The 19,006-nt window shown below is 48.6% G+C and overlaps 1 protein-coding gene across 1 annotated transcript; it reads right to left on the reverse strand.

The window, feature by feature from the left end:
- Nucleotides 1-8,632: 8,632 nt before the first annotated feature.
- LOC108401172 (b(0,+)-type amino acid transporter 1-like) lies at nucleotides 8,633-17,655 on the reverse strand. Its single transcript, XM_073240511.1, has 6 exons — nucleotides 16,906-17,655; nucleotides 13,102-13,235; nucleotides 12,808-12,937; nucleotides 11,558-11,682; nucleotides 9,922-10,009; nucleotides 8,633-9,483 (listed from the first exon to the last, which is right to left on the reverse strand). The coding sequence occupies exons 1-6, from the start codon at nucleotides 17,653-17,655 to the stop codon at nucleotides 9,253-9,255; spliced, it is 1,458 nt and encodes a 485-aa protein (XP_073096612.1). The 3' UTR covers nucleotides 8,633-9,252.
- Nucleotides 17,656-19,006: the final 1,351 nt, after the last annotated feature.

Raw genomic sequence — 19,006 nt, forward strand, 5'->3', positions numbered from 1 at the left:
CGACTATGAAAGTAATGTTTTATCAATAATATTGTTGTTCTCGTTGTCACCAGCATAAGTTGGCCACATTTTCCTAATTCCCATTATTCTTGGACAGAATCGTGGCTAATGGCACAGGCTCTGGCACTCAGATCGCCTGAATTCAAATTCTGGTCCTGCCACTTTCTAACTGTGCAACATTAGGCAAGTGGCTTAACCACTCTGTGCCTTAGTTTATATGTTTGTGAAGATTAAATGAGTCAATACATGTGGAATGTGATGAATATTGCCTGGTAACTGCCAGGTATTCAATTAATACTAATCATTATTACTGTCACAGGAAAAAAGGGGCCGTGCCAAGGAGCCCTAGTGTGAGAGAGAACTAGGAACAAAGCCATCACTCCTCACTTACTCACCAGCTTTCTTCCAGAAAGCACTTATAAGTTCAGGAACTGCAGTTCAACAAGGACTTGGTGTAGCAAGCCCTGAGGACGTTTTTTTTTCTTTTTAAGGTATGATTGATATACACTCTTATGAAGGTTTCACATGAAAAAACAATGTGCTTACTATATTTACCCCTATTATCAAGTCCCCACCCATACCCCAATGCAGTCACTGTCCATCAGTGTAGTAAGATGCCACAGATCCACTATGTGCCTTCTCTGTGCTACACTGTTCTCCCCGTGATCCCCCACACCATGTGTACTAAACATAATACCCCTCAATCCCCTTCTCCCTCCCTCCCCACCCGCCCTCCCACACCCTTCCCCTTTGGTAACCACTAGTTCATTCTTGGAGTCTCTGAGTCTGCTGCCATTTTGTTCCTTCAGTTTTGCTTCATTGTTATACTCCACAAATGAGGGAAATCATCTGGCATTTGTCTTTCTCCGCCTGGCTTATTTCACTAAGCATAATGTCCTCCAGCTCCATCCATGTTGTTGCAAATGGTAGGATTTGTTTCTTTCTTATAGCTGAATAGTATTCCATTGTGTATATGTACCACATCTTCTTTATCCAATCATCTACTGATGGACACTTAGGTTGCTTCCACATCTTGGCTATTGTAAAAAGTGCTATGGTAAACATAGGGGTGTATATGTCTTTTCGAATCTGAGAAGTTGTATTCTTTGGGTAAATTCCAAGGAGTGGGATTCTGGGGTCAAATGGTATTTCTATTTTTAGTTTTTTGAGGAACCTCCATATTGCTTTCCACAATGGTTGAGCCAGCTTACATTCCCATCAGCAGTGTAGGAGGGTGCCCCTTTCTCCGCATCCTCGCCAACATCTGTTGTTCTTAGTCTTTTTGATGCTGGCCATCCTTACTGGTGTGAGGTGATATCTCACTGTGGTTTTAATTTGCATTTCCCTGATGACAAGCGATGTGGAGCATCTTTTCATGTGCTTGTTGGCCATCTGAATTTCTTCTTTGGAGAACTGTCTCTTCATATCCTCTGCCCATTTGTAAATAGGGTTATTTGGTTTTTGGGTGTTGAGGCATGTGAGTTCTTTATATATTTTGGATGTTAACCCCTTGTCAGATATGTCATTTACAAATATATTCTCCCATACTGTAGGATGCTTTTTTGTTTTGTTGATGATGTCCTTTGCCGTACAAAAACTTTTTAGTTTGATGTAGTCTCATGAGTTCATTTTTGCTTTTGTTTCCCTTTCTCGAGGAGATGGGCTCAGGAAGAAGTTGCTCTTGCTTATATTCAGGAGATGTTTGCCTGTGTTGTCTTCTAAGAGTTTTATGGTTTCATGACTTACATTCAAGTCTTTAATCCATTTTGAGTTTACTTTTGTGTATGGGGTTAAACAATCCAGTTTCATTCTCTTGCATGTAGCTGTCCAGTTTTGCCAACACCAGCTGTTGAAGAGGCTGCCATTTCCCCATTGTATGTGCATGGCTCCTTTATCATATATCAATTGACCATATATGGTTGGGTTTATATCAGAAGCCCTGAGGATTTTATAAGTGGCTAGGAAGTCTCTCTCCTCCAGAAGTAAGGGAGGCAGACATAGAGAGAGGGCTTTCCTGCACATTGGCCTGTGCTGGTTAGAAGTGGATGCAGGGCTCTATAGAAAGCCGCAGAGGGCTCTGGGTCCAGAGGAAGCTCTCGAGGAAACCACACCTCTGCTGAGTTTGCCAAGCAAGGAAAGGCAGGCAGGACACTGCTCTGGTTAGTCCTCAAGCCACTGTGCTCACCCCCAGACCCACACTTCCCTGATTTGCGCCGCTGGGGTTGGAGCTCTGCAACCCTTGTCAGCTGGGTCCTGGACGTTCTGCCAATGGGCAGACTGGCAAGCAGGAGTGAAGGGACTTGTCCTGCCAGTTTCCCCCCAGCAAGAGCCAACAGCCCAGAAGCATCAGGTGGAGCCTAAGGCTCCCATCAGCCTCAGGGGCTGGCAGCCTCGGAGAAGCAATTGACAAAAAGCAGGAGCTGAGAGGCTGTGGGGAGAGCAGTTGAGTAAACCAGTGGACAAGAAGCATCAGAAAGTTTCCCAGGGATCAACAGGCAAGGTCAGGTGTGTGGATGGCCCTCAGGTTCAGCACTTGGTACAAGGAAGGGGCTGCTGGGGGCAGAAGACAGCTCCAGGGCAGTTCAGAAACAAGGCCTCAGGTCCTAGGATGCGGGCTCAGCAGGCACAGCCTGGGCCAGGGGAGCTGTTGCCCAAGGCAGGGATCAAAGCACCCGGACACCCCCTCTGCTTCCCAAGCACTGGTGGTTTGTTCAGACTCTGGGCCAGGACTCTGAGTGTGGCATGTTAGGGGAGGAGGTCTCTAAGGACAGGAGGCAGTGGCTGTTCCCCCAGACAAGGGAGCTGGCATCCTCTGAGCACCTCAGAGCTGGCATGGACTGAGCTCCCACCTCCATATTAAAGGAAAACTCTCAAAGAGCTCCTCTGTGTGATGCCCTCTGGAGTTGGGCACAGAGCATTGTGTGGCCACCACATACAGGAAATGTACATATGTGGTGGGGACAGGGGGTAGTTTTAAAAGAGGCCTGGGAGATTTCCGTTAGGTTGGCCATTCCCTTAAATAGCTCATTTGTGGCCTCAAACACTTCTGTCTTCAAGATCTTGTCCACTCTCATGGCTTCAGTGTCCACCTTTACTCCTAAATATGCATCTCCAGCCTTGACTTGGTGTTTGAGCTCCACATATGCAAATTCCCCTAACTAGCTCCACAGCAAGGTCCTGCAGCATTTCAGGCTGCACACAACACCTGCCTCCCTTTCCTCCAAATGCTCCTCCCCCGCTTCCCTAGTTCCACAAACCTCAACGCATCATCATGTCACCCAGGCTCAGACTCATGGCCGACGTCTCCTCACCACCACCACCAGGAAGAATATCCTCCCTCGCTGTCTGCCTCAGGTCCACCCGCACCCCTCATACCTACTGCTGCCACCCAAGCCCCTACAGAGCCTCCCTTGTCCTCCGATCCTGACAACACTAGGAGCCAGATTCCCCTTCCAGAGCCCCACTCTCCTCCCTGAAGCTTTGGTTTAACTCAAACCCAATGCCTCGCTCAGGGCCCCTCACTGCCTTTCCCGCATCTGACCCCACACAGACTCCCTGGGCCGCCTAGTCAGGCCCCACCAGATTCCTGAAACAGGCCAGCCAGGGGCCCGGTCCCAGTGTGAGAGCCTGAGGCCTGGAGCCTGACGCTGATTCTGGAACAGACTGGTTGCCCGTGGAGGCAGGGTGGGGTCCCCCTGTGAGGCTGGCCCTCAAGCGGCCACTCCCTGGGCTGTGATGGTGACTGTCGTGAGCAGCACCAGGATCAATGAATCGCAGACAGGTCACAGTGCAAAGGCAATAACTCAGGGTCACCAGTCAGCCTCGTTTGTCCCTCACACAAACCCCGGGGCCCGTGGGAGGCACAGGTCGTGCCTGGGAGGCCCAGTAAGAAGTGAGGATGAGGCTGGCTGCTCCGCTCTGCCAAGCGGCTTCCTTTCTACCTGGCTCTTGTCTCACCATCTGAGTGTTGCTCTGAGTTTTCATCTCTGTCCGATTCACCTGGTGTTGGTGGAAACACCAATCTGATCTCCTCTAACCGTAAAGGAGCTCTAAAGGTGCTCTTCGCTATTACCTTCGGAAATTCATTTCTGCTGTTTTCCATCTTACATGTTATGTTACGTCTCTGGCCTTTTTTCTGAAGGGCTTCAAGAGGCCTTTGGATCAAGAAATAAAATGCTGATCTTTTAAAAATATATATAATATCACATAATTTTCCACCTTTAAAAGTTGTATAGCATTTTTAGTTCTAAAATAAAAAGCATAGATACACAAATCAACATGTTATTCTCAGAGAAAAAAATGTTTCTTAAGGGGATATATTCAGAGGTGGCTTGCAAAATGCTATTTTTTTCTTCAATTTATTTAGCTATTTTAATGGCTTCCAAATGTGTTACACTCACTCCCCAAAACCCTGGTTACATGATAGATTCTCAAGTCAGTGTAAGAGATATTTTAAAGAAAGTTCTAAGATTCTTCATTTTATAAAAAGTTTCAATCCAGAGTTTATATAAATGAAAAAAAATCAGCAGCAATAATTAAGAGCATCTGTGTTCTACAGGTAAAACGGTAGGTAACAAAACTCACAGTCCATGTTACAATAACTTTATGATTTAGATGCATCTTACTACATCGGAAACATATTTAATTTCTAGGAAAAAACAATGGCAAACAAATTCAGGAAGATTATGTAACATGGAGCAAACAATACTGAGTCAGGAAGAAAGCTATCTCTTCCGGATCATCTCTCTCCTATAAACCAAGACAGTGGTCCCTCTAGCTTTGCTTATAATAGAATAAAGTGGAAACAACCAAATATCCATGAACAACAGGCCAAGGACCCTAAGCGTCCATTAAAAAGGGAGATCGGTGCTGATAGAACAAGGATCACATAAAAAGCTTTCCCGCATCAATTGTAAGGAATTGTTAGAAAAATCTATAGCCCATTGCTCTTTTAAAACAGATGGTGTTAGTGAGTGTTTATCTGTGTGCATCGGGGTTCTACCTAACAGGAATAATCTGCTGGCTTGTGTGTGTGCATTTACCTCCCTCCGTCTCTCTCACTGGTACCCCAAGGGCTGGACTGGATAGTTTTTTTTTCTTCAGCTCACACCTGAGCAAGAATAAAGATTCAAAAACCCTTGCTACACAAAATTTCTTTTATGCATATTTGCAGAGCCAGTTTTTCCTCTCCCAAACATACAGTGAGACTTGAGACTGTGACTGAGAAAGTCAGGAAGAAGGCAGGGTGCCAGGAGGTGAAGGACAGAAAAACAGATGAGGAATCAAGAAAGTGGGAGAGAGGAGAGCTAATGTCAAGTGTGGGTTCCTTGTCAACTTTCTAATTGAGGCTCATCTCAATTGTCAGCAGGCCTCGGTTCTTGAAAGACTCCTGAACAGAGGAGAGAGGAACAGTCAGGATGGACTAGATTATGCTGCAGATTTTTTCCCCCAAGTAATCAGTGGTTTAAAACAACAAAGGTGAATGTTGCTCATATTACATGCCTACATAGGGTTGGCTGGGCAATACCTTCTGACATATCATTCTTATACCAGGACTAAGGCTAACAGAGAAGCCACCAGAACACTGCCAGTCACCAAAGCAGAGGGAAATGGAAAGTGTAGAAAATATGCATTGGCTCTTCACCCTTCAACCTAGACAAAGCATGCATGATTTCTACTCACACTTTATTGAGCACAGCAAATTCTAGGTCACATCTAACTCCAAGGGAGGCAAGGAAATACAATCCCACCATGTGCTCAGAAGCAAGGCTAGAAATAGTGAACAGCATGAATGACCACAACAGTAGAGGCCTTGGACCATGGTCTGGGGATGAAGGTATGAGGAGAGAACTGCTTCCCCTCCACAGGTGGAACTGAACAGGATGTGATTTCTCCAGTGAGCAAAGCAGCACTGGACTCTCTACCATGGTTTACATCTCTGTATAGAAACTTTCTGGAAGTAAGCAAGGAATCCGACTGTTCTAGAAATAGGGAGTGAGGAGTAAGAAAATTCAACTTTTACTTTATACCCTTTGCCATGATTGAAATGTGAAGCATGACATTCATTTGTGTGGATTAACCTATGAGACCCAGGTCTGCCACCTAACTGCTCAGCAGGTGACCGTGTAAAATGGTCAAAAGGAAATCCAAAGAATGAGTGTTCATGACTTGGAGCAACCAGGCTTTGCCCAACAGAAACATCTAGACACTGATAAGCTGACCTTGGGTGAAAGAACACTGTCCTGACACCCAGAACCCAGTCGACACCTGCTCCAGATATGTCCTGGTACTTAATGCGTCCTAGAGGGAACAGTCTGGTCCTTGTCCCCAACACTCAGAACATTTTTTCCAGACCAAGGGCCAGCGTCATGCTGCTTACTATGTCATCTCTGATTGCAAAAGAAAAGTAACAGTGGAGACCATGATCATGATTTGGAGCAAGGAAGTTTAATGTCCTAATTTCTGAAGAAGTCTCAGATTCCATCTGGGATCACTCCCCACTACCACCCTGGGTCCAGGCAGGGGCCTGGGGCAGGCCAGGAGCTCAGGGAGCATGCGGCAGGACACCACGAGGAGCAGGAAGCTGCCTCCCAAGAGCCTCACCTGGGGGACCCTTGGTATCATCACAACGGGACTGGGAGCCAAGAGCAGCTGGTTGTGGGAAGGAGGGGAAGGTGGGTCTCGAAGTAAGACAAGGCCTAACTGGGATGCATGACCTGGGGCCAAGCTTGCGGTGGGGAGGCCCCCCTCCCTGCTTCCCACCTCCAGGTGTGCATCCACTGCCAGCTGGAGAACACTCAAGGCTTGGAAGATGCCCCTCCCCTTACAGAACCTCCTCAGGACAGGGCCTGGAGCCCAGGGCAGAGCAAGGGCAGAAGTGCGGATCATAAAAAAGGACAAATGTGATGCATTCCCTCATCATTCAACAAATATTTCATTATTTTGATTCACGAAGTACCCTTGAGTGGCAGGGAGCCCAGGACTGTGGTGGGAGCCAAGGGATATACAAACATGCCTAGAACCCCACCCTCACCAACCCACAACCCAGAGGGGAGGACGACATACAACCAAACACCAGGGTGGAGGACCAGCCGGACTCATAAGAGACACAGGATTAATCTGGTGACACCCAAGGAGGAAAGTACTAATTCCTGCTCAAGGTGTCCACGGCCCTTCCTGGGACTTTCAGCCTGATTCCTGGCCTCCTTCAATAAGAAGCTGGACAGAAGCAGCCTCCTGTAATTTCCTTCATTCTAAGGTGGACTGTGCTGCTGGGGAGAAGGTATATGAGGGCTTTCCTAGAGTTTCACTAGCAGCTGTGTCCTCAGGAACAGGGCAGATAAAGAGTCCACAGTTCAGAAGGGTGGTATAACCAAAAATAAATATTTGGTCTTTGTTCCCAGTTCCTGGCACAAAGCTCCAGAACCTCTGGAGTGAGAGTGTCTTTTGTCTGCTAATGAGATGACTGGTGGCTGGGGCCCCAGAAAGCTTCTGGACAGGGGCTGGTTGGCAGAAAGTCCAAGACAAATTAGAAGATTGGCATTTTGGGCCCCACCTTGATCCTGGACCTCTAGGGAGGGAGCAGGGGCTGGAGATCGAATTCAATCACCAATGGTCAGTGATTTAATCCACCTACGTAATGGAACCACCATAAAGGACAAAGTTCAGAGAGCTTCCGGGTTGGGGAACACATCAAGGTGCTGGGAGGGTGACACCCCCCAAGAGACCCTTAAGGCTCCGCACCCCTCCCCCAGCATCTTCTCCATTTAACTGTTCCTGAGCTGCATCCTTTGTGCTAAACTGGTAGTAGTAAGTAAAGCGTTTTCCCAAGTCCTTGGAGTCATTCTAGCAAATGATCAAAACTGAAAATGATCAGTTTTGAAAACACTGAAGGGAGGGAGCTGTAACCAAGCTGGACAGAAGTGTGGGTAACCTGGTGACCCCATATTTGGGATGGGTGTCTGAAGTGAGACAGTCTTGTGGAACTGAGCCTCTTAACCTGTGAGGTGGGTCTGTGCTGACTCCAGATAGTTAGTGTCAGAATTGTCAGACACCCAGTTGGTATCAAGAAAGTGGAATTGGTTGATATGAAAAGAAAACTTAACAGGAAGGAAGCTCATGGGAAGTGCCCTGCATTAGTTGCAGCCCTTTCCATATCAGTAGGCTCATTGATAAAGCAAAGTCATATTTAGGCGTCTAGGTCCAGCTTCAGGAGCAGAGAGACTGAGCAGCGCTCTCTGCCCCTCCCCTTTTTGCATCATCTCCCAGGGTTCCGGGGAACTGCTCTCCCAGGCTTTCTGGGCACTATAGTGGTTCCTTCCTGTCCCACATTCTCACCTGGGAAGGCAGGTATCTCTGCCCCTTGTTTCTATTTAGTCTTGTAATCACATCAGCCTCCTGGGGTCTGCTCTAGCTTTTCATCCTTTATTCTGGAAATCTGACTGTCCTCTCTTTTGCCTAAAGCTAATAAAACCCCTCCTTCCCAAGAATATGTCTCTTGCTTCTTTCCCTGTTCAAGCCAGTTGGCATCTTTAAATAGTAAGTAAAGCATCATGTCTTCCTGAACAAGGTTCATCAGAGCCAAAGCTTTCCAAGTTGCAAGAAATAAGAATCCATACACGTTAAACAAAATTGGAAATTTATTGTAAGGTTTCAGGTTGTCCCAGACAATCAAAAAGCAGGAAGGACAGTTAGATGGTGGTTGGACCACAGGACAGAGACCAGAACTGAAAAACAGCCATGCATCCAGGTTGCTGCCCTCCCAGGACTTCCCCCCACCTCTTGGGGACACATCATTGCTCAACACCGTCTTGCTGTGTAGCTTCTTCATTCTTCTCCCACAGTGGCTTTCTGTACATTTCTGCCCACATAATGGAAGATGGCCCCACATAGATCCCAAGATTTACAATTCCTCAGATCAAGCAACCATCAGAATTCTAATTTCAAAGTCCCAAAAGAAGAGAATGTATTCATGGTGCCCACCTACAATATCAAATAGCTTTGACCCAGAGAGGCATCCCGTAACACCAGTATGGCTCTGAGATCTGCCTGTGGTGATGGAGCAGTTCTTAGGGAAGCTGGGGGTATTGTCCTCATTGGACACCCCAAAACTCCACAATGACTATGCTCTAGCACTTTAGGATCTTAGAATTAGAATTATGCACACTCAACCTACAGAGAATCTGGGAACACCACTTGTGTGGGGCTAGAGGTGTCTGCAGCAAAAAGGGCAGTACAGACCTGTCCAGTCCTTCAATCATTTTTAATGTTCGGAGCAACTTCCAGGAGCAGCTGGAGATGCAAGGTGACTACCTGCAAACACTTGGGCTGGCACCGAAAGTAGACAAATAAGAAATAGACTGGGAGGCCACTGAGCAGGAACAAGAAGATGTACAGGAACTCTATCTGAGGATGGTCGATGATGGGTGCCAGCACCAGGCAGAGAGAAGCAAGGAGCACGATGACAGGGATGACAGTGGGGACCTACAGGGGGCACAGAGTCCTGGATGATGAAGAGGTTATGGGAGGTGGTGCAGGGCCCCTGGGCTCTGTCCCTCCTGCCTGCTTTTGTGTTGCTTCCACCTACCACCAGCTCCTCTCTCCCAGTCCCTGCTTTAGTCAGTCCTTGCCTGACCACCTGGATGACAGGGGCCCACCAAGGCTTTGGGACCCAGCCTGATCCTCTCTATGCTCTCTGCATTTGTCTGCTGCTGTTCCCCCTCAGGCTCCTCCAGAGAAGAAATGTGTCCTCAGCAAGCAGACCTTGTGATACGGGTGATCCCCCACCCTGGAAATAGAAATACAGACAATGGCCACCCTTTACATTCTTCCTCTGGGCCCTGAATGAAGCTGTGGCCCAATGATCTGCCCTATGCAATAGCCTATGATTGGAAAAGCCCAATGTCTACCCCAAAAGTCTACCTTGTAAGGCCGGGGAAGATTCTTCTTCTTCATCCGCAAGTATAGGAGACAGCTAATGGCGGTTCCATAGACGATCCAGCTGATGAAGCTGGAGGGTAAACACGAGCCACTCACAACCAGGCCCTGCCACAGATAGGACTGCAAGAGGGGCAGTCTACTAGATGCCAACGGGGGCCAGAGGAGCAAGCTTATTGGGCCTTTCAGCCACCCCCAGCTCCCCTTGTCCATGCAGACTAAGGAAAGAAGGCAAGACTGGGCAGTGAGCGCAAGCATGTCTGTACGATAAGCACTGCCCATTCTGACCTCCCTGGTCTTCAGACCCCGTGGCACACACAAGCCTAGCACCCCACGGCTCCAGATCAGAACTTCTTTAACTTCCCCTGGCTGGAAAGAGGAGGGCAATTTCCAAAGCGAGGTAGGAATGTCCATTTCCAAAAAAGAGTCTGGCAAAAGCTCAAGGAAGCCTGTACTCTCCTCAGGGACTGGCACATTCATAGCTGATCCCCCACCCTAGAGTTGGTGGCAGTGTGGGCTGCTGAGCACCCAGACAAACCTCTGGCCACTGCCTTCCCCAGTAGGGGTGGTTGAGTAGCTGATGTAGGTCTGATGAAAAATCTAACCTTGGAGACAGTGTCCAGACAGGCCATCTCCTGAAGCAATCAAGACCAGGAGATACTGGGTCTCTGTTGGGGTAGATCATCCTAGTATCCTCACTCTCTGCTGGGACATTCCCAGTCACATTCCCTGAAGACCCACTATGCTCACCATGGATTTGACTTACTCTCACCATATGATGATTTTATTCTGTCTTATGGGAAAAAAAATAAAAAGAAAACCATGTCTGTTACTTAATGTTCTGAAGAAAGTCACATGGAGCACTGTATGTCCTGTTCCAGAAGATTAATTGTACTTATGACAACAGAGGAAGAGAACATCAGAACAATTACTCTGAGACTCTCTCTGTGCCCAGGCATTAGGCCTGTCTGTTGGTTAAAGGATCAGCCCACTGAACCAGCTTCAAATGAGGTTACAAAATTACAACTGGATAGCTCAACAGCCCATCATTTCTGCCCCAGGGAAGGTCATGAAGGGGATCAGAACATCTCCCTGCTTTGATACAATCACCGGTAGTGACCACACAGTCTGATTGTACCTCTGCCACCAAATCAACAGAGATATGTTGGGTCAGAGTCCAGAAGGAAGACCTGACTACAAAGGAAAAATCACACTAGAGCAAAAGGCTGCAAGTATGAATGTGAGTAAAACCTGAAGGTATCTTTAACATTATCTTAGCAATAGAATAAGGGAACAAGAAAAAAATAAAAATGACAAAGAAAACACAAGTCTTTAACTTGTCTGCCTCTTGGTGAAACATTTGTCTCCTTGAATGGTTGGAAACAGGCCAAGAAAAGAGGGAGCCACCTTTGATTTTGGAAGGATAACAGGGAGAGAATGGCTGAAATATGTGTGCATGTAAAGGAGCCCTGAGCCTGGACTTCCAGAAGTGTGTGTGTGACTGGGTACACAAAGGGGCTTCTAGAAGTGTATGTGCATATAGACATGTACAAGTGTGCAAGTATCTGAATGTGTACACATCAGGGCCAAGAGATACCCAGCGTGGAGGAGTCTCACTTGCCTCAAGAAGTTCACGATGATGCTGAAGTTTCCAGGGAGGACCAGGGCCAAAGCCACTGCCGTGGTGAACATCAGGGCTGGAGTCGGTGTGAAGCGACGCACGTGAACCATGGACAGCAGCTGGGGCTGGAAGCAAAGCCAGGTGTCAGGCAGTCCCCCAGGGGAGCATCTGCCCCATGAAGCTCCCAGCCTCTTCCCTTGCCAAACTCGTTTTGGACACCAGTGTACCCAGCCCAACAGTCCCAAGTCCCCCTGGCTTCTAGATGCAGGGCTCTGTGGCTCAGCTGTTGTGACCAAGCCCAGGCCCACCCTTCCAGGCCAGCCCAGACCCAGCTAGTTTAGGACATGCAGCTGGGCTGTGGAGAGCTGAAGCGGATGCCTAGCTGTGTCTTTTGACTCCCTGTTGCTCACTCCCAGGGCAGGAAGAGGGACCAGGAGTGCAGAAGATGGAGAAGGAGGGAGGAGACGGTGGGACAGGTATGGATGGAGCATGGAGAGAGATAGTGGGTCACCGTGGTCCACTGTATTATTGTTCAGCAATCTCCCTCTCTCTACTTCCATGTGAGAAATAATGTACAGTTTCCCATCCACTGATGTGGGGCTTGACCAGTGAAATGTGCGCAGGAATGACACAACAGAGGCTCTAAATATGCATGTGTGGCTTGGCTTGGTGTCTTGAACCCCTGCCACTTGCTCTAGGTGAAAACATGCCCAGGAGCTGCTGCTGCTTTGGCCTGGGTCCTCGAGATAAGAACAGACTCACATCCCAATGAGAAGATCTGGTCACAAATCTCAGCCGGAAGTAGAATGATGGCTGACCCAGTGACTCACGGGCAACATGAAATGTTTGTTGTAAGCTCCTGAGATTTTGATGATACCTATTATTCAGCATTATTGCAGCAAAAGTTGAGAGCCCTAGAGTCTCCTGGATGAGGGGTTCTGAGGATACAGGTTGGCTCTGCTCCTGTGGCTCCTCCCCACTGCCCTGCACCGCTGGTGTGCACAACATCCCATCACCTACAACCTCCACAGTGTGACCCAGCACAGTGACCCCCCAAAGACTAGAAGTAAAAGGACGGAGGTTTAAAGGGGATGCATAGAATGCTTGCATCCTGTTCTTAGAAGGAAAGAGGGCTGTATCTCATAGGTCAAGTCCTAGTTTGGACTAAATGCTAAGCTTCCAGAAGGATAAAGCTGAGTGCCGCTCCTGCAGCCCCCACCACCTTTCCCAGCCCCACCGCCGCCTCTCACCATGTGGCCCTCTCTCGCAGCTACGTAGCATAGACGGCTTCCACTGAAAAATGTACCATTGGCAGAGCCAAATGTCGAGAGTGTGACAGCCACAGGCACCAGCCAGGCCCAGGCCCCCAGAACCTGGTTCCTAGGACAAGAGGGATCAAGGGAAGGAACTGCGGCAGCAGCCTGGAAAATCACAGCAAGGAAACAGAGCAGGCAGTGCACCCAGACGCAAACTGAAATACACCCGGGGTACTATCCTGGAATGTCTGCCCCATGACCAAGGAACACACCACTTGACTCACTCACCCCCAGCTCACAGCCACAGCGTCGGAGGAAAGGATCTCTTTGGGTGACAACACCAGCAGATAACTGATGTTGACCAGGATGTACAGGCTGGTGACCAAGGGGATGGCAATCATCAGTGCCCACGCCAGGTTCTGCTGCAAAGTTGGGGAGAAGAGGCCATGTGTTAGCCAGTAAGGACCTTCTCAGGCCCCCAGAACAAGCTCAGTGGCACAGTGCTGAACTCATCCTGGCCACAGCGAAATGCCAGGCCCTGGGGGCCACTTAGACCCTGTGTCCCTACTCCATGAACTCAGAGCCCCATGGCATGGGCACACAAACAGGCAGATGTGCTGGGAGGTCGTCAGAGCCATGGAGACACAGAGGTGCTAACAGGGGTAGGGAGGGGAGAGGAGCTAGCCCCAAACTTCTGAAGTGAACAGGGCCTTACGCTGAGCTTTCCTTGAAGGATGGAAGGATTCAGACAGGTGAAAGGAGGATGCATTCCAGCAGGGGCAACCACGAGAGCAGAGGCAAGGAGAAGAGACCAGAACGGCAGAGATGTCCGTGGTCAGCTGCCCATTGAGCACTCCAGCTGGACTATTCCAGGACCCGCCATGCCAGCCCTGCCTGGTTTCTGGGTCTCTTGGACTGAGTCCCAGACTGAGGGCCATTATCCCAGGGGTTCTACTCTGACCCTCAGTCTCCTCAACTGGAAATTGAGGATCAGTGGCGATCTGTAAAACAGGGCTCTCCATTGCTCTGCCTCTCTCCAAGGTGTGAGGGTCAGCAAAGCAGAAGGGAAGGGGAGGGCCTGGACACATGGGCTGTGGGCACTTGGACCAGTCTGCTCTGCTGGAGCCTCGGCGCCCAGCTGACGCATGCCCACCCAACAAATGTATTGAGCAGGCATTCAATAAAAAGTGGGGAATGAATGAAAACTGAATGAAATCAGAGTGTAGACTGCTCCCTCCCACTCCACACTTCCAGCCCTGGGCATCACTCAGGAGCCAGAAACAAATGGAAGGAAGGGGTCCTGCTGAGGACTCCCAGAACTTTACTCAGCATTCTCCAGGATAGGGCTCCCTTGGAGAGACACCTTTAGACGCCAAAGTAAGAACGTGCTTTGAACTAAGAGAAGCAAGTCTGCAGCACCCCTGGCCTCCTGGCAGCCTCTCTCTAGATGTCTTTTGTCTTTCCTTGGATGGGGCAGACAGGCATTGATGAGCCCAGAGCCTCTTTCCTTGATACCAAAAGGTACTCCAGGTCATGGCATTGCTGTAACTGACACAATGTAACATGAAATAAGACAGAGAAGAGGTCATTCTTTACCAGGGTGCAGGGAAGTCTCTTTCAGACTTGGCACAGAGCTGTCCCCCTGTGGGGCTGTGCTGCTGTCCCAGGCATGCCTCCTCGCCCACCACTAGGTGGCCCACCCCCTCCCCTTCTAAGCATCTGCCCTCTAATTAGCATATCTTCCATTCTCCAACATTATAAAGCAGTTTCCAGAGGTTTCTGTCAGGAAACGCTGAGGGTGGGCATGGGAGGAAGGGCATGGGTGCACATGAGGATGGAGTAATAACTTCAGGGCCTGTCCTCGGGCCCCTCCTCATATTTCCTTGAGACACAAACATGTCCTGTTCTTTCTGGTCTCTGGGCTCCTATTCACACTGCTTCTACATGGCTGTTTTGCCACAAACCACACCAGCCCTTCAAGGCTCAGCTCTAGACCCTTCTTCTAGGAAGTCTGCCTGACCGCTCTGCCCCATGGGGATCTCTCTCTTTTCAGCTCCTGCAGCAAGTGGAGGTTGCACCCCAGCAAGCACGCCTGCTTTATTGTATCCAAGCCTCTGTCCCTCCTGTCCTGTTCTGTCCTCTAAGGGTAAGATGACCAATTTGTCCATTTGCCTGGGACTTTCCCACTTTTAGCACCAAAAGTCCAGCATCCCTGGGAACCCCTCAGACCTGGGCAACCAGGATAGTTGGTCAGTGATCCAGCGTCACATGGCCAACTTGTGAAAGTGGAGCATATAGGACAGAACGGATTCTCACTGAGATGGGTCTGCCCAGATCCCGCCAGCCCTACAACCTGGGAGTCTGAGGGCAAATGGAATTGCCTCAACCACAGCGTAGGCACAGTAGCTAATTCCTCATCATCCCAGTCCTGAAAACATACTCGGCCCAGGCCCAGACAAGGCCACTTGTAGCAAAAATGGGCCAGTGGAGCAGGGTCCAGGGTTCCCCAATCTGTAGGCACTATTGCGGCATGCCCCACTATGCATGACCCAGCCCCGTGCTGAGTCAGAGCGAAGGGACCTGGTATGCTTTTGAACTCCACTCTTCTTAGCAGCCTACCCTACAGCTAATGAGCTGTGACAGCTATAGAGCCCACAAGAATAGTGAGATTTCTTGGTTTCATTCTCGAGTATCTTAATCTTCACACAAATCCCAGGTGCATGGGCATAAGGCTTGCCCTGGTTTGGAGGCCCTGCAGTTTCTTGAAAAAACGTGCATAACAAACATACACCTAGCGTATGCCTCAGAGGGCAGAGTAAGAGCCAGAATTTCAAATGCCCAGCATTCAGAAGAAGGCTTTGTTTTTGCTTTGAAACCACATTTGCCCAAAATGCCCTATGTTTAGCAGTGGTCAGCAAACTATAGGCCTTGAACCAAATCCAGCCTGTGGCTTATTTTTATAAGTAAAATTTTATTAGGACACAGTCACTTTCATTTGTTTGCCTGGCTATTTTCATGCTGCAACAAAGTCGAGCACTTGGACAGAGTCCCAATGGCCCTCAAAGCCTAAAATACTAACTCTCTGATCCTTTACAGAAAAGTTTGCTGATCCACGCACTAGAGCATGGGAGCTTGTCTCAATCCTCTTTGGGCCCCTTGCTCTCTCCCTGGACCAGCTCTGAGCCCAGGGCCTAGAATTAGAGAGAGGGTCCTAGCACCTGTGAACTGAATGAGCCAGGGCCTCTGCCTTGTAGCCCCCATCCCATCACAGCCCCAAGCTGAGAACTAACAGTTCACCTGTAATTACTACTGTATAGCTCTTTACAGTACTCAGAGCCCTAGCCATTGCCCATGAGCGATTATACCATTTGATATCCCAAAACCCTGTGAGCTAAGCAGGGCAGCTATTATGATTCCACTTTATAGGCAAAGAACTCAGTACAAGGACTGACATGCAAGAACAAAAACTAGGTCCCAAGACTCCTGGCTCTTGCCCTTGACTCTCTCTGCCCTGGTAGTTCAATCTCTAAACTCCTCTTTTCTTCCCAACTTCTTCCAAGCCACTTCAGGGAGCCTTTGCTGAGAGCTGAGAGTATAATGGCTCTTAAGCCAACCCCAAGGACAAAGAGGAAAAGACTCACAGTTGTCATCCTATGAACATTTAAAACTCCTGCAGGAGAAAAAGAAAACAAATAGCAACCTAGCAATTGTATTTATAGCAAAGAGTTAATGTCCATAGTGACTGAACAGAGTCCAAATGTTCCAACTTTCAGGATCAAGAATAAGCTGAGTCATGAAGCATGGCCTTTTACTAGCAATATGACCTCAAAATCACTTCCCCTTTCTAAACCTCAGTTACCCCATATGAAAAATGGGTGATAATGCCTACTTCACGGGGCAACAAAATAAGACCATAGGTGTGATACTATAAAGTTCTGTGTATACTTGAGAAGTTATTATTCATATAATCCCATAAACTAATCAAAGTAGATTATTTTTTAGCTGATTTCTCAACATCTTAACTAAAATAACAGTAATTGGAACTGCTGATGTTCAGAGATTTCATCCCCCAAAGAAGTATCAAGGACTCACTTTTGGATTCTTGAGCTCCTCCATCACATAGTTGAGGTTACTCCAGCCATCAAAGGACCATAGGCCCTGGTAGAAGGCCATGCTGATGCACCCCACCTGCTGTGTCGTATTGTGGAAGGCGGACTGAAAGGCTGTGCTGGCACGGCCCTGGCCCAGCACCATGGCCCCACCTGCCATGATGAGCAGCATTGAGAACACTTTGGCAACCGTGCACACGTTCATCAGCTTGGTGGCCAGCCGTGAGCTCCAGCAGTTGACCAGCACCAGCAGCAGAATGCAGATGGCAGCCACACTCTTGAGCACAGCCTGGGGCAGTGAGGAGCAACTGGGGAAAAAGGGGGCCACGGCATACTCAGCAAAGCTCAGAGAGACAGCAGCGATGGCAGCCGGTCTGCCCACCAGCACAAACGTGTAGATGACCAGGAAGGCTGGCAAGGAGCCAAAGATTCGCAAGATGTAGGCATACTCCCCTCCAGATTTGGGGATCAGGGCACCCAGCTCAGCATAGCAAAGGGCACCTAGCATGGCCAGGAGGCCGCAGACTGCCCAGACCACAAGACTGGCCCCAGGGCTGCCCATGTAGACCAAGACCCCCTGTGGTGACATGAAGATGCCGGAGCCGATCATACAGCCAGCAATCAGGGACACGGCACTCCACAGGCCAATCTCTCTCCTCAGCCTCAGCCCCCCACCACTCGGCTCCTGCCCTGCCACCCCCTTGCCACCTTCCCTTCCCTGGCTTCTCTCCATCTCAGGGCTTGCGCTGTGTCTAGTGGAGCAGAGGCAGATGCTCTGATACCTATCTGTCTTAGGGGCTTCCTGCAGGAGTTAATGATTACAGTTCCTGAGGGAGTACAAGCCACAGGCCAGGGAACCAGCACATGGTGTTTAGAAGGGATCTAGCCTTCACTGATCCACCAGCCCCATTCAACTCAGACATGGGTACAAGGAGTTTGCAGGAGCTGTTTGCCAGTGTAGCACAGGAAAGATCAAGGAAAGAGGGGTTTTAGTAGAAATCCCTGCTGCCCAACTCTAGAGCAGTGTGTGTGGAATAACAGCTGGAGGAACGCGCTATGCCAACAGGATGACTGTCCATGAGAATAGGCCAAAAATGCTTAGGCCACATCCTCCTATGGAGATGTATGAAATTAACATCAAAAACTTACATTTCCTGCTCTTGCCCTAGTTGATCTCTCCTGATCTCAGTCCCCTGCAAAGACTCCTCAAGTATTTCAGGAAATGCTCAGGGAAGCATCTCACCTGTGCTTAAAACCAGCCTGCCAGCCTCAGCCTGAGCCAGTGCACATCAGGAGCCTAAGAAATCTCCACAACTGTTTTGTCAGCCAAGGAATAAAATCGCTGTTTCATCAGGTCTCCAATTAAAGTTGTGTGTGCCCTAAAGAAAAGCCAAGCTGACCTAAGAAGAGAATCCAGATAGCACAGCACAGAGCTTGCCCCCTTAGTGGGAGGGAAGCAGATGGCTAAGAGGGCAGTACAGGGTCTAGAATGGGATGGCCTGCATTCAAATCCAAGCTCTGGTCCCTCATAGTTGTGTGACCTTGGACAAGGTCTCTGAACCTCACCCTACTCATCTGTCAATTAACCACAATACCCAACACATAGGGTTGCTCTAAGGATTAAATAATCTAGCCCATTCAAAGTAGCTAGACTAGTATAAAACGTGTAGTAAACTTTCCTTTAATGTTAGCCATTACCATCTGGCTAAGAGTTTCATTAATTCCCTAGTTTCAGATATATGTATCTGCATAGTATATATGTGTATGTGTGTGTGTATGTACACATAATATTATATATTTAATTTAACACTTAATTTCATTGATCTCTGGATAATGTTCATTTCAGGATATAGTATATAACATTTTTATTTATCCTCCCTTACGGTTTTAAAATCTTAGCTTATAACACTTTTAGTAGTATTGTTACAGAAAGGTCAGTGGAACTCACTGGCATTTGGGGTAAAGATACTGAACCCAAAGTGGGTAGAAAGGTGCTTGCAGTCTCCCAAACAGGCTGACCTAGATCAAGCCAGCCATGCGGGCTACTCAGCACTCACGTACATGTATAATCTATAAAGTGCTTG

The sequence above is a fragment of the Manis javanica genome, chromosome 1, assembly GCF_040802235.1.
Source record: "Manis javanica isolate MJ-LG chromosome 1, MJ_LKY, whole genome shotgun sequence".
In the NCBI taxonomy this organism is placed as follows: Eukaryota; Metazoa; Chordata; class Mammalia; order Pholidota; family Manidae; genus Manis; species Manis javanica.